Genomic DNA, 15,490 nt, shown 5'->3' with positions numbered 1-15,490 from the left:
CTAGGATGTGTATATAGTAAGACTGAACTGTGTCCAGCTGATTCCTAGGCTTTAAATAAAAAAAAAATATGTAATTTGGGTCGTTTAATAGCTGCACACCTGCAGTTTTTGCAGATCTTAATAACAACCCAAGGAAAAAAATACAAATATACAATAGGAACTGTTAGGTGTAAGTACAGTAGTTGCAACTTTCATGAAATGTAAATCTCAAAAGTTGCCATAGCAGTCATAACTTTAGACCCAAAGGGGTACAATTTGAAAACAGCAAGAGAATTAACCACACACATTCTACTGTACAGATCAGTATATATGACACTTGCTTCAGCACTTATTCATCGTCCACTAGGTATTAAAAATACTAACTCAGGATTTCATTTCACAAGCATTTAACAAGACTTCTGCTCAGCTGAAAAATGCAGTTGAAAGAAACAAAGAAAAACTTATAATTTAGTTGGAGCCACAATATTCACACATTTTTTGAAAAGGTCTAACACATAAAACAACACACAATAACCTGGAGCTAATTTAGTGTAAAGAAAGGATCTGTTGCTTCTTATTATATTATTGCACATCTCCCATTGAAGGTGTTCAATAAATTCTACTACCTTAGGAGATGACTTTTAAACTTATTAAACTAATTATAATGAAAAAATAGGTACTTTTGTTTCTCACATATTCAGTTAGTTCGTATCTCCCCCCGACCCCACCGCCCCACCTTCCACCCCTTTCTCTCTGGCTGTGGGATGGCCAGAAGAGGAAGAAATACTAAAAGTGAAACGCTACCTCAATTGATCAGCAAAACTTGGTAAATAACTGACTGGGAATGTGAAAACTGAGATAAGTTAGTGATGAATCCCAAGAAGGTGCTTGGCCACTTACCCAGAGATTTATTTAATGAGAATGGATCGCAGGTTTCCACAGGTCGTTCCACTGCCAGTAAGAGAGTCGTGAACCTTGGGTCCCTTTTTTCACTAGTCAACAGTCTCCCTCACCTACACGCGGAGTACATATTTGGCACTCAACAAATCTTGATTGACTGAAAACCTATGTTTTTCATACTGGTACCCAACCACAGAGGTATGGCCCCACAAATTCCCTCCAGAAAAGCCTTATGATTTAACCCAAAGAACTGAGAAAAGTAGTCAAAAGCTCTGGGGATCTTGGTAAGGACTGGGAATGATCAAGGGCCAATGGGGCCTACACTGACCGGACTTCCCAAAGAAAGCTCAGGGGACTGACCTACAGCTAGCAGGCTTTGGCTTCGCCAGGAGATACCCGACAGGCCGCAGGCCGCAGACCGCAGATCCATAGCCTCCCACCCGGGGGCGCTGAGAGACCCGGGGGGGGGGCGGCGGTATTTCCTCCTCAAGTTAGTACCTGTGAAGCTGCGACACAGAGTGTGGCTCGGGGCTCTCATTACGGAGGCCGGGGCCTGGGGCCGGCCAGCTGCGCCTCCTGGCTGAGGGCTCCGCGCTCCGGAGCTGCAGTGACAGCACGGGTCGCAGATAATACCTCACACCTCGGGAGCCTCGTGGCTCGCAGGCCCCAGGAGTTTCGTTCCCAAGACTGCGCGAGTCGTCGCACTCACGTCTACAAGGCGCTCTTCAAGGCTTCCCTCACAGCTCAAGCGATCACTCCTGCCTTAAGCCCAGCCACCGGTCGCTTCCCGGTGCCGCCATCGTCAGTGTTTGTTTTCATCCGCTTCGGTGACGGCCGGGGGAGGAAGAGGGCTACGGGGGAAGTACAGCTACCTAACATCAGTCGCACTTTCGCCACAAAGTGGATGCCCTACTTAATCTTCTTCCTCTTTGATGTGCCCGTAAAAACTGGTTTCCTTACCATACAAGTCTGACTCCCCAATCTCTTCAAGCGTCTGAGAAAAGAAAGGCGTAAACAGAGGCGAGGGGAGGAGGGGTTGGAAGAGCGCGAAAGTTTGGGCCGTGTGTGGAATGTGTGCTAACGAATCGCAGGTCGCGGCGGCGGCGGCAGTGAGGACGCGGCTTGGGGCGGGCGCTGACGCGGAGGGGCGGGGCCTATACTGAGCGCCGTGGCGGCTTGTCTTCGGCCGCCGGTTCCGGAGGCGGGCCCGGTGGATGGGTGGGGAGTGTGACGGCTAACCTGGCAGCCGCGGAGAGGTGGGTGAGCGGCCTCGCTGACTTGGGCCGGGACCATCACACTTTCGTATCCACTTCTAAGTCAGCTTTTCAAAGCCTTTGAGGTGGAGTCGCCTGTCAGCCCCTAGCTCTCCCAGCCTCCTCTTCTGTGCCTTCCTTCCCACCTGCCTGGTCTTCTCTGCTTCCTAGCCCTCAGCCCCACGACTTGGGTTTCTTGGGGTGAGGGGAAAGCCTTTTGTTAAGAGCACGTAATCTGCCTCGACAAGCCTGGGTCGTGGGCGGGTTTTTTTTTTTTTTGCCCCTTCCCTGTTAGACCGGTTTGAAGCCCCCCCCGCCCCGCGTCTCTTTACCCCTTACTTATCCTGTGGAGCCAGAGAGGTTTGTGTCATGAATCCCGCCGTGACTAATCTCTGTCCTGAGTAGTTATGACTTCTGTCATAACTGTCCTGAGTAGTTATGACTTGTGTCAGCTGCTTCGTGGCCTGTCTACTTAGGAGCAGACCTCTTACTTTGTGAATAATTATGCCATCACCTCCATTAACCTTTTGCTCTTCCCAGTTCAAGTTGTGGTGGTTCAGTCGCTAAGTCATGTCCAACTCTTGTGACCCCATGGACTGTAGCCTGCCAGGCTTCTCTGTCCATAGGATTCTCCAGGCAAGAATACTGGAGTGGGTTGCCAGTTCCTTCTCCAGAGGATCTTACCAACCCAGGAATTGAACCTGGGTCTCCTACGTTGCAGGCAGATTCTTTACCAACTGAGCTAGGAGGGAAGCAGTTCAAGAGCCAGGCAGGCACTAAATGAGCCACCAATACTCAACTCCCATTCTCCTCCAAGCCAAAGCAAGCCCGTCCTGTGGTCATGAGTTAGTGGAGAAAAACCCAGAGTTACAGTTATAGCACCTTTTGCTTGAACAAAATGGGAATTTGAGAAAAGAATCTGTCGTGGCCTTTGAATCACTTTAAAGTCTTTCGTGGATTTCTAACGTCTTGATTTTGTTGTTGTTGTTGTTGTTTAACCTTTACAGAGAGAAGATTATAAATACCGCAGCCACTTAAATGAAGGTTAGCCGTTGAATTCTGACACTTCCTTAAAATACTTTCTTTCATCAGCATCTTCACTGGGAAGAGTTCAGGAAAAGTAGCAGAGGGAAAGAGACAACATTTACACGTACCATGGCTATACCAATAACAGTACTTGACTGTGATCTCTTGCTATATGGCCGAGGTCACCGGACATTGGACCGCTTTAAGCTGGATGATGTGACAGATGAATACTTGATGTCCATGTATGGGTTTCCACGACAGTTCATTTATTACTTGGTGGAGCTCTTGGGGGCAAGCCTTTCTAGACCTACTCAGAGATCCAGGGCTATTAGCCCAGAGACACAGATCCTTGCAGCACTGGGCTTCTATACCTCAGGTTCCTTCCAGACTCGGATGGGAGACGCTATTGGAATCAGTCAGGCATCTATGAGTCGATGTGTTGCCAACGTCACCGAAGCGCTTGTGGAAAGAGCTTCACAGTTCATCCACTTTCCAGCTGATGAAGCCTCTGTGCAGGCTCTAAAGGATGAATTCTACGGGTTGGCAGGGATACCAGGGGTCATAGGGGTAGTTGACTGTATGCATGTAGCAATCAAGGCACCAAATGCTGAAGACCTTTCCTATGTGAACCGTAAAGGTCTTCATTCTTTAAATTGCCTGATGGTGTGTGACATCAGAGGGGCACTGATGACTGTGGAGACAAGCTGGCCAGGAAGCCTCCAAGACTGTGTTGTGCTACAGCAGTCTTCTCTGAGCAGTCAGTTTGAAGCTGGGATGCACAAAGAGAGCTGGCTTCTTGGTAAGTCTGAGGTATAAATGCTTCATTCTGTAGATAGTGAAAAGATACTTGGGAAAAAAAAAAAAAGAAAAGATGCTTGGGAAGTAGGATGAAATATGGAGGTCTATAGACTTGAGTCTCAGTCCTGTTCTCTTTTCAACACGACCTCGGATGATAACTCTCTGAGCCTTAATTTTTTTAAATCAACACTTAAAAGACACATATTAACATGAAGAAATATTTATTTATTTGGCTGTGTGGGGTCTTTTTTTTGTGTGTGTGTGGGGGTCTTAGTTGGGGCACACAGGCTCTTCCTTGCAGTGTGAGGGCTTCTCTAGGCACAGGGCCTTCTCTGGAGTTGCTGCATATGGGCTTAGTTGCCCCTCTGCACGTGAGATCTTAGTTTCTGGACCAGGGATCGAGCCTGAGTTCCCAGCATTGGAAGGTGGATTCTTAACCACTGGACCACCAGGGAAGTCCCCAAAGACACTTACTAACATTTAAAAACATATGATTTGACTCAGTTCTTCTAAGAATTTGTCTTGGAGGTACATGTTCAGAAATGCGTAAGACAAAATTACACACAGGAACTTGCATCACAACAGTATTTTGTAGTCACAAACAACAGTAGCAGCAGCAACAACAACAAAAATTCCCCTTAAATAAACCAAAGTACTTATCAGTGCAGATACAATTGAGCCTTAACTTTTTAGAGTTTATTTGGCTGCACCAGTCTTAGTTGCAGTACATGGAATCTTTGTTGAGGCGTGTGGGATCTAGTTGCCCGACCAGGGATTGAACCTGGGTCCTGTGCATTGGGAGCATGGAGTGTTAACCCCTGGACCACCAGGGAAGTCCCAGAGCCTTCATTTTTATCATCTGTAAAATAGTGAAAGTAGTGTTAAGGGCAGTAATATCTATTGTTAGGATTAGGGAATACATATGGAAGTTCACTCTGAAGTATTGTGCAAATGTATTCTTTTTGCCATCGGTGACTGTCACCATGATGTCTATAGGAAAATGATAGTAGACAGTGCATTTACACAGTTCTTATGGAAACTCACTTCATAGATCTGCCTGCCTAAGTGCCCTCAGAAAGCCAGGCTTAATGATCTGAGTAGAACAAGAACCCATTCAGTACGAAGCAGTGCAAACCAATGTGACTGTAGAGATGAGAGGAATACAGTTAGTTAGCACTGATGAAACCCTCAAGCCTGGCAGCTTTCTTTTTTGTTATTTTTAAAGCACTGCTTTTTTCTGAGCAGAAAGACAGGGGTTATCTTGTATACAACATATGTAAGAGGTGAAGGAGCACATTAAGCATCAGAAGACCTCTCTTTCAAGACCATGAATCTTAACCTGGTTTATTAAGGCCAGTCTGCACTGCACATGCTCATTACACAGTGTTTCACATGTAATGGATGCTCAAGGAATTTTTTTTTTTCTTTAATGTGCTTACTGACAGTTAAAGAAAAACCTCCACTTGGGACTTTCCCAGAAGTCCAGTGGTTAAGATTCTGTGCTTCCAATGTGTGGGATTCAGGTTTGATCCCTGGTTGGAGAAATAAGATCCCACATGCCTGACAAGGTGGTCAAAAGAAGAAAAAGAACCCTTCCCCCCTTCCAGGTAAAAAGAGACTGCTGTCACACTGGCTGGTTTAGAGCTGCCAGGGCACCGTGGTGACATCTTGGGACTTAACTGATTTTCTTCAGGTTGCTCCTACACACTGTTGTCAGTACATCACCTTCTCATTACCCTACTGGCTGTTTGTCTTAATCCTGCCTTTTGCCTACTCTGAATTTTTAAATTCTATTATCATACAACTCGTACCAAGAAGAGAAGGAAAGACTGTGCAAATGTCTCATCCAGCTTCTTCTTCCACAGCTGGGGAAGTACTTGGGTTCCAAGCTGATTTCTTATGACATCACCTGGGTACCCTAACTCTAAAGCCAGCTAGAAATGACTGAGCACTTCCAAGTTAGTCAGGCAATCTTGTAAGTACTTTGCCTTGGATTATCTCACTTAATCCTTATAAAAACTTGTAAGGAGTTATATACTAATGTCAGCATTTTCACAGAAGAGGAAATTAAGGCACAGAACATCTGTGCCAGTTGTGTTTATTTTTTTAGAATGAATCATATGAGGAGTTACTCTATTTAGCAGATTGTCTTTTTGCTAGGACTTCAAGGTCATGTACCAATTACTGATTTTCTTTTCCTTCATAATTGGGGACCCCAGATTCAGTTGGAATTATGGCTTGCAGTAGTTTTTTAGTTGTTTACAGGACATAGTTGAAAATAAGAAAAAATTTGGACAAATTTTTATGTATTTTTCTGATTCCCCTCTTGACAGAAATGGAAACATTGCAACCACACTTAGCAAATGTTTATTAAGGCCAGTTTTGGTACCAGGCCACATGCTAGACACTAATGATGCAAGGAAAGTATACCCACAGAAGTTGATGATATGGAAATTAATTCCTTTAGTATCCTCAGTTCTAACACAGACCCTTTGAAAAGCTTCCATGAGCTGTAACAGGCAAACTAGTTTGAAAACATGTGAACTAGTGTAGTGTTTCACAAATTTTCCAGATCAAAAAGAGTTATCTGGGGAATTTTTAAAATGTATTTATTTATTTTTGACTGCGTCAAGTCTTAGTTGAGGCACAGGGCACATGGGCTCTACTCTAGTGGTGGAGTGTGGGCTCCAGAGTACCGGCTGAGTAGTAACAGTGCACAGGCTGCCCCTCAGCATGTGGGATCTTAGTTCCCTGACCAGGGATCGCAGCCTTATCCCCTGCATTGCAAGGTGAATTCTTAGCCACTGGACCACCAGGGAAGTCCCCTATCCGGGAAATTTGTTTAAAATAAAGGGACCCACTTCAAACTTCAGAAATGAGATTCTTCAAGAAAAGAATCCGATCATCATTTTTAACAGGTGCCCCAAATTATTTGTAATGAATAGATATTTGGAAAACACTGGTCTGGACATGTAGGGAAAACTGGCAGGATTCTGAGGAATGACGAGATGTTAAAAAAAAAAAAAGATAAGATGACTGATTGTATCTTAAGTACACCATCAGATTTGTAGAGTGGTTCTTTGCTAAACCTAGAACTAGCTGTGATTTCCCCTTGGGTTTTTTGTTTGTTTGTTTGTTTGTTTTTTGAGCATATTTTCACCTTGGGTGTCATCCCTTCACTTCCTCATTCTTGTCTGCCCCTTCAGAGGGCAACAGCTAATTCCTCTTCTCTAAATGTACCTGTTCCTACATACAATTCAGCCTGAGTTATTCCTTCAGCTCTTGACCTAGTCCTGTTAAGCAGCTTCGGGTAAGCTCTGCCAGAATGTCTCTTGGATGACTGATCATATAAGCAATTATAATCTGTTTAGCAATTCTGATCCTAATCCCCTCCTGAGTGTCTTTCTGGATTATAACCAGTTAGTGGTGATGATGTGTTTTATAAAAGTTCACCACTAACTAGCTGGTCTTGTATGTTTACCCAATTAAAGCTCATACTGTTTCTTAGAGTGACATTTAACAAATATTTAGCATCTCTGTGTTTTCACATTCATCTTTTTATTCATTTATTTATTTGTTGTCCACAAGGCATGTGGGATCTTAGTGGCCTGACCAGGGATCAAACCCACACTCCTTGGAAACACAGAGTCCTAACCACTGGACTGCCAGGGAAGTCTCTCGACATCCATCTTAAATTTTTTTAAATTGTCTCTTGCAGCATTATACCATTGTTTTAGTGACTCTGAGTCTGACATTATTAGCGTTTAGTTGACTAGCTCCTTCCTCTTCCTGTGCCTGATAGATCATAGGATGGCTGACATATATTTTTATTTTCTCATTTATAAAATGAGTTCAGTAATATCTGCCTGGCAGAGCTGGGATTGGAAAAGAGATAATACGATGCCTACTACATAGTAGGTATTCAATGTCATAGATATTATTTTCATTATGACTTACAACATCAGTTTCTTATATACAGTATTTAGTAGGGACAAGTTCAATTAAAGAAGGTTGTACTTAGGAGGAAAAAAGTCAGCTAAATATACAATTTGAAAATATTTGATATCTCAGATACTTAAAGTTAATCCAGGGGCTTCCCTGGTGGCTCAGTGGTAAAGAAATCCAGCTGCCAACGCAGGAAACATGGGTTTGATCCCTAACAAGGAAAATTGCACACGCCACAGAGCAACTAAACCCACATGACACAAGTATTGAGCCTATGCCCTAGAGCCCTGGAACCACAACTGCTGAAGCCCTTGTGCCTAGAGCCAGGGCTTCGCAACAAGAGAAGCCACTGCAATGAGAAGCTCATAGGCCGCAACTAGAGAGTAGCCTCTGCTCACCAGGCCTAGACAAAGCTGGCGCACAGCAATGAGGACCCAGTGCAGCCATAAATAAATAAAAAAACTAATACAGTGTTTTATGTCACTATCTCAGTAATGTTTTTAGTTAAAAAACTGCATTTAAAGTTAACCCAGTTCTTGGAAATGTAAGCGCCTAAAAGAAAAGAGTTCTATATATTTGGAACAGTGCCTAGCACTCTCTGAACAGTCCATAACTATTTACTGAAATTGATGGTGGGTGAGGAACACAGCAATTATGCAAACTGGTATTCCTTGGGTCTATTTGTCTCAAATTTCTAAGGGTTTGTTCTTCTATCTGAGACATTTCACCTTCCAAATTTAGTGAATCAAGACAATTAAACATTGTAGAAACATTGTGCTATTGTAATGGGACACTGCACACCAGTTTTGTTTTTAGTGCTTCCCAGGATCGTTGATATAGAAGTCATTTAAAGGAAATGCCTTGTGTATATTATTTTAATTGACTTCTGATTTTATCTCCCTATCCCTGACTGTTACTATTTGCATCATTATATTTATGCTTCCTTGTTAATGTGAAATTCTACCAGTTCCTCTGTTACAAAGGTGTGGTTCTAATGAGTATAATTTCTAGACTGGCAGAACACCTGAGTTCTGATCTCTGCTGGCACTTTTATTCTTCTTAGCACTGGAAGAATGAATGATTATTGTCTATAAAATCCTCTGAAATCCCCTAGTAGTGCCTTCAGACCTGACATTTTAATGGTAGAGTTTGAGATTTTTTTTCCTCACAAATGTTTCGAGGTCTTCTGGCAGAACTTCCTATTTCTCTCTTACACTCTTGCTCTTTAGAGATTTTATTTTATTTTAAAATATTTATTTATTTATTTGGCTGCTCTGGGTCTTAGTTGCAGCTCGGGGGATCTTTAGTTGTGGCATACAAACTCTTAGTTGTGGCATGTGGGACCTAGTTCCCTGACCAAGGATTGAACTCGGGCCCCCTGCATTGGGAATGCAGCGTCTTAGTCACTGGACCACCAGGGAAGTCCCTGGAGATTTTAAAGACTGGCTTGCTGTGTGATAATTTCTACTAACTTTTTATTAAAGAACAATATCTCTGAAGTTAGAAAATCCTGGAATTGCCTGGCAGTCCAATGGTTAGTACTCCGTGCTTCTGCTGCTGGGGGCCCAGGTTCAATCTCTGGTAGGGGAACTAGGATCTCGTAAGCCACATATCACGGCCAAAAAAAGAAAAAAATAATTTTAAAGAATTTCATTTGCTCTAGTGCTTTCATCTCCATCCCACGTTCCATCAGACTTAGCTTTCTTTGGCCATGTCAGCTTTTTTTCCCTGTTGGTTTTAACCGAGGGTATTCCCAGCCAAGACGCCTGTCTTTCTGCTCATGACATGGGCATGCCTTCTCTATGCCACAGCATTTCCCTCTCTGTTTCCCTGCTCTGCTTTGGCTCCAGAAACAGTTACATATTCTTGTCCATTCTCTGTATATGCACCTGGATTTTTTTTTTTTGTATTCTAGTTATAAACCTGTGATTTCTCTGGGCCTTCCCCACAGGTGACAGTTCCTTCTTTCTCCGCACCTGGCTAATGACCCCACTTCACATTCCTGAAACTCCAGCTGAATATCGCTATAACATGGCCCATTCCGCAACTCACAGTGTGATTGAGAAGACCTTCCGAACGCTCTGCTCCCGATTCCGCTGCCTGGATGGATCCAAGGGGGCACTGCAATACTCCCCGGAGAAGTCCAGCCACATCATCCTGGCCTGCTGTGTCCTCCACAACATCTCCCTGGAGCACGGGATGGATGTGTGGTCCTCTCCAGCGACTGGCCCGGTGGAACAGCCCCCCGAGGAGGAGTATGAGCACATGGAGACCTTGGACCTGGAGGCTGATCGCGTCCGCCAAGAGCTGGTGCTCACTCACTTCAGCTAATGTGGAAGGTGGGGAGGAGGGAGGCTTTCCAGGAGCTGTGACGAACTTCCCCTCTCAGCACCCCCTCCACAGTCCCATCGTCTAGCATGACTGAGTGTGTGGACACTTGTCACAAACTGATATATAATCTGCGTGTTTTAGAAGGGTTTGGTCAACACCAGAATATCTTGATTCATTTGCAAATTTATTAACTAAACAGAAACCCCCAAGACCAACAGTTCCCTGCTATGCACTGAACACCAGGTTAGCACCATTCACTCATTTGAAAGTTCCTTGGTTGTAGACATTTATATCATGCTTACAGAATCAAAGAGGAAAAAAGCATCTAGCCAGACAGAATGCTTTGTTTGTTGCAGTTATCTAGAGATTTCAAAAGAAAGCAATATTTGTCCTGAATTATTTGAATGGTATTTTTAGCTTTTCTAATTTCCTACCTATGTAGACATAATCTGAGGCAATCGTGAAGAGTGAATTTCAGCTGGGGAGTGGTCTTCTGACAAAAGTAAATGGCTATTAATCTGAGTTTGCAGTGTGCGTTTTTAAGAGGATGTGAGGGACAGTCTGAAACCTCCATCTTAATCTGTCTGCAGTAATTGAGCTGACTTGGACCTAGCTCCCAGGGAGAACATCTGGACTCCAATCTCCTACTTCCAACCCTGAGTAGGCGCTAAAGGCTAAATGGGTTTAGGAATTCAATCAGCTTAAAAAAGACAAGTCAAATAGAGATAAAACAGAAAGCTTACACTTTTACAGAGGGTCTAAAGACCCTGATAGATGGATGGGCAAAGGGGATTCACCCAGGTTTAGACAGTTCCCATCTAAATGGATCACATTTCTTATGGTCAGGATGTTAGAATGTCTGTTTGGCCATTCTGCTTTGAAATTCCTTGTTCAAAAGGAAAGTTTAGGGAATAAAGGCGTGAAAGTATTAAGAAAAAAAGAGGTCAAAGGGATATAATTTCTTGGTTTGAAATTAATTTTGAAGTTAGATCTACTTGAATATCTTGTGTGCAAAGTGATGGACAGAATTTCTCAGGAAATAAATAATCCCCCACCAAGTCTTATTCTAAAATTATACTGATATAAAAATAACCCGATTGGAATAATGAAAGTGTGAATTAGGTTCACACATTGGTGCCTTTGTCAGGACGAAAAAGAGACTTTCCTGAGGTTTGTTTTGTTCCCGGTTTCTCAGCCACTCACCATGTGATCGCTCTGAATTGTCCTCTTGGATCTTTTCCTACCTGCCTCTGGCAGTGTTAATCTGGTGATTTTCAAAGTAAAGAAATGAACAGCTGATGACAGAAGAAATTTGGAAATAAATCGAGGCTGACTCATCCTCAAGATTAAAAACAATTATGGATTATTATCTGCTGTTTATTTCTACTCCAAATGCTATTTCCCATCACCATCCTACTCTATAAAGAGTGGGTCCATTTGGCAGGAGGTGGAGCTTGACAAGTATAGTGATATCATTGAGCTGGGAGTGGACAAAGAAGAGGAAACTGGCAACTTTAGTTCTATTCATTATGAAATAGAGGTGCCTGGTTATGTTTGTTTTCATTTTTTTTTCTTTGTGAAGTTTTAACTTGTGACCCAGGCTTGCTTTGTCTCCCTCATGAGGCAATATTTTAACTCTCACAGTCTTTCCAAGTTTCCTGAGATAGGTATTTTTCCCTATAAAGTTTTGGTTCCATTATGAATATTGCAAGAGGAAAGGCTTACTGCCACCTGTGCATGTTAAATGGCAAGGTGGAGTGTAATCTTGAAAAATGTCTAGACTTTTAGCCTTCAAAAACTACATTAAAGGAAAATTGGGGTTTTTATAACTTAACTCATTAGTTGATGACAGGAAGCCTCAATGGGAAGGACAGTCTGAGGGAATTTCATTAGCAATTTCAAGTCTGTTACTTGCACACCAAAGGTAATTTCTGAGTGCTAAAAAGACAACATTGGCTGGCAGTGTTTTTCCCCAGGAGCATTTCATTTCCTAATAATTCCACCGAGTAACTGTTCAAATCTATTCCTTTAATCTCCTTTGGATATGTATTTCTATAGGCCAGGGTTTTTTTTCAGTCCATAGTTATACTTTACCCAAAATGATCTAGGGGCGGGATCAGGATCTGTATTTCCACATTACCAAGGGTTTGCTCATAGGAGCTTTTTATGTGCCTGAGAAGTCTTCTCTTGAGGGGCTTATTGTGGATACATAGTATCTTCGTGGTATAGCTTTGGGAAAGAGTCAAGGATTTTGTCCGTCTTATGTAAGCTTCATCTTCCCATAGATGATTCCATCTGGCCAGTCTGAGAGTCTTCCAGATTTGCCCTTAGCTGTTCCAAAACAGTAGAAGTCTCTGGTTATACTAAGGAAAAACTACAATATTGGGTTACCATCGGTTTACCAGTTCCAAATGATACAGACGAGGGAACATGAACATATTCTTAGTTTAAAATGAACTGAGCAGAGATGGAGCTCCTTTCCTGGACTATAAAGGATCTATAGCAAGTTCATCTAATTTAGGGACAAAGAAACAAGTCACAATCTTAATGGGATCAGATATGAAATAGTATAAGAGACGAGGAGTAAAATAGAGCCTAGATAGAGAATAAACATACTGTGATTGTATCCCTACCTGAAATAATAAACTGAAAACTCAAGAACTAAGCTTAACTGTTGATTTCCCTAGCAAATGGAGGGGAAGTTAAGAGGAAGTCAAGAAAATAAGAAAGCAGGGGTTTTAACCACTGTGCATGCACATATCCTCAGGGCTCTTTTTCCCCCTAGATCCCACCTAGATTTTACAAAATTATGAGTATGAGAGATCATGGACTCAGCACTAAGTAAGAATGATAGTGCAGAAAGGAAGAGAAAATATGAGTTGAAGGCTGGGGACACCCCAGGTATCTAACACATAAAGTTCACAGGCTTTTTTTTTTTAATGTGGCTACCATCTAAGATCCCACTTTGTGATAAACAAATAGAAAATATGAGATCCCCTGATATTATATGATGCAAGCAAAGTAGGCCTTGAAATCATAGGATTGTAAATTTCAAAGTCCTTTGGAAAGGAATCTCCGTGTCTGCCCAGCAAAACATTCAGTTTCATACTGTTGAGACTTTATCTAGCCCTTACATATACAGCTGTCTTTATAGAAGGACTGAGTTTGGTGCCATTGTAGAGTCTTAAAATGTTCATATGTTTCAATCCATTGACTAAATTCCACTACTAGAAATTGATCCTAGATAAATAATCCCAGATATTGTTCTGTGAATGGTTAGTTGCTGTTCTGGGAACAGCTCCTCTATCGCTATACTGCTTCTACCTTTACTGTTCAGCCTGAAGTGTGTACATTATCCCAAGGTGCCATGAGACCAGATGACAAAAGAACAGAATAAAATTGCAACCGCAGAGCCTCCGACTGGCTCATCATTTTGACCCAGGAATCTAAACTGCATCTCCTACTTAGCAGGCAGATTCTTTACCACTGACCAACCTGGGAAGCCCCCTCTTCCCGGGCTTCCTATGAAGATGACTCGTGGTACTGCTACAGAGTTATCTCACCCTAGCTTCAGACTTGATTCCTACCACCCAGTGTGTTAAATTTCTGAGTCCAGAGCAAAATAAGGAACAGTCTCCTCCCCTTCTTTCCTGTCCCTTCCCTTCACCCTTTATCACAAGCAATTCCCCCAGGTCAATAAATCCCAGGCCTCATTCCTGCCTTAGTCTTTCCAAATTTTTCCATACGATTGACAGCGGCTTGGTTTATTCTTAGGGTGACCAACTCTCCTGGTTTGCCCTCCGCTGTCTCAGTTTTAGCGCTGAAAGTGCTGTGTCCTGGGAAACTCTTTAGTCCTTAGCAAACTGGGACAGTTGGTCACCCTACTTCAGAGGAAGCCTCCTCTTATTTTCAAGGGGGTGACTCCTCCAGAAGACTCCTACCAGGATACAATAATGAACAATCAACAAAATAATGAGTCACTAAGTTTTTTAACACCAAGTTGAAGGTGTCTGTTATGTATCTCAGGATGATCTGGCTTCTTTTTTCAGGTCTCCCTCCATCGTGAGAAGATTTCTGTAGGTTTGAGGGTTTCAGCCCCTGCTCTTCTGTTATCTTCTCTTCTGCCCCAATAGACTTGATAATAATAAGTAGTGGTTTATTGTCACACTTGAAACAGGTTTCTCTAACAAAATTTTTCTGTAAAGATGCAACTCTGCCTGCAGAATAAAAACCGTTTCCCTGGTTTCACAGAGCAGTCTAGCCTCAGCTCCTCAAACATCTGCATTTTCACATGTGGATTTTAGATTTATATTTGCATAGCCTTCAAGTGTTTCTCCCAAAATAAAAGTCTCCAGATTCAAAAAACCAAAAGCTTCCTATCGCCTTGAAATTAGTTTGTTTAGTTTTCCTCATTGAAATCAACGTTTCAAAGTAAAGTCATTGCATAGGTCAAGTTTGGGTGTGGGCTGTAGCTTTAGATACTTAAGCCCCACAAGTCTCTCCAAGAAAGAAGCTTCTCTAAAGCATGTATTCTAGGGGTAGAAGCCCAGCCCTGAGATAACAGCAAAACAAGGTTAATTTGCCTGCTACTCAACTTGCTCCAGGAACTTGGCAGAGACTGCTTATTGTTGTTTAGTTGCTAAGTCGAGTCCAACTCTTTTGCGACCCTATGGAGTGTAACCCGCCAGGGTCCTCTGTCCATAGGATTTTCCAGGCAAGAAGACTGGAGTGGGTTGTCATTTTCTTCTCCAGAGTCCTCTTGCCCCTGACTTTTCATGGGTACATGGCTTCCCAGGGTAAAGACAAATTCCTAGTTAGGTGTGGCTATGTGACTCTATTTTGGCCAGTGGAATGTAAGTGGAAATGTCCTGTGCTATTTTCAAGATGTGTCCTTATGGCTAGGAGACATGCCTTTCCTCTTTGAGCTTCCTGCTGCTTGGAATGTAGACATGATAACTAGAGCTTGCGCAGCTGTCTTGGACCTAAGATGAAAACCACTTATTGAAGATGTCACAGCAACACGATAGAAGCCTGATCCCTGATGCTGAGTGGCCGCACCTTACCATAGGCTGTGCATCTCTGGATTTCTTTTACATGACAGAGAAATAAACCTCTGCCTTGTCTCCTTCCTCTTTTTGTTTATGTGTAATAGGTCCTCATCATAAATAATAAGATTAAAACTGCCTCTTTGCAGGAGCTGCAATTACAGGGAATATGTTTGGAAGTAACATACATATTCAAAATGGGGGGCATGGTCA

The 15,490-nt window shown here is 42.8% G+C and overlaps 2 protein-coding genes across 9 annotated transcripts in view; one reads left to right on the top strand and one right to left on the bottom strand.

Moving 5' to 3' along the window:
* ATG13 (autophagy related 13) overlaps positions 1-1,860 on the bottom strand; it is a 46,071-nt gene extending 44,211 nt beyond the window's left edge. For 4 of the 7 annotated variants that reach the window (XM_043481462.1, XM_043481465.1, XM_043481466.1 and 1 more), the window contains exons 1-2: positions 1,378-1,860; positions 880-992 (exon numbers count right to left, since the gene is read on the bottom strand). The gene's annotated coding sequence lies outside the window, so the exon portion shown is untranslated. The remainder of the gene's footprint in view (positions 1-879; positions 993-1,377) is intronic. The other 3 variants (XM_043481463.1, XM_043481464.1, XM_043481468.1) reach the window with 2 other exon arrangements.
* Positions 1,861-2,028: 168 nt separating this feature from the next.
* HARBI1 (harbinger transposase derived 1) lies at positions 2,029-11,588 on the top strand. 2 transcript variants are annotated; one of them, XM_043482234.1, is made up of 3 exons: positions 2,029-2,135; positions 3,140-3,957; positions 9,853-11,588. In XM_043482234.1, the coding sequence occupies exons 2-3, from the start codon at positions 3,288-3,290 to the stop codon at positions 10,230-10,232; spliced, it is 1,050 nt and encodes a 349-aa protein (XP_043338169.1). In that variant the 5' UTR covers positions 2,029-2,135; positions 3,140-3,287; the 3' UTR covers positions 10,233-11,588. The 2 variants fall into 2 exon arrangements, with proteins under 2 accessions (XP_043338169.1, XP_043338170.1); XM_043482235.1 differs by lacking the exon at positions 2,029-2,135 and adding an exon at positions 2,140-2,218.
* The last annotated feature ends 3,902 nt before the right edge of the window (positions 11,589-15,490 follow it).

Source organism: Cervus canadensis, chromosome 11, assembly GCF_019320065.1.
Source record: "Cervus canadensis isolate Bull #8, Minnesota chromosome 11, ASM1932006v1, whole genome shotgun sequence".
NCBI lineage: Eukaryota > Metazoa > Chordata > Mammalia > Artiodactyla > Cervidae > Cervus > Cervus canadensis.
This window is presented reverse-complemented; position numbering and strand designations above follow the sequence as displayed.

Excerpts from the sequence above, each read along its gene's own strand:
- HARBI1 (XM_043482234.1), top strand. The coding sequence starts at position 3,288 with ATGGCTATACCAATAACAGTACTTGACTGTGATCTCTTGCTATATGGC. Across the intron at positions 3,958-9,852 it reads CAAAGAGAGCTGGCTTCTTG|GTGACAGTTCCTTCTTTCTC; the intron begins GTAAGTCTGAGG and ends CCTTCCCCACAG.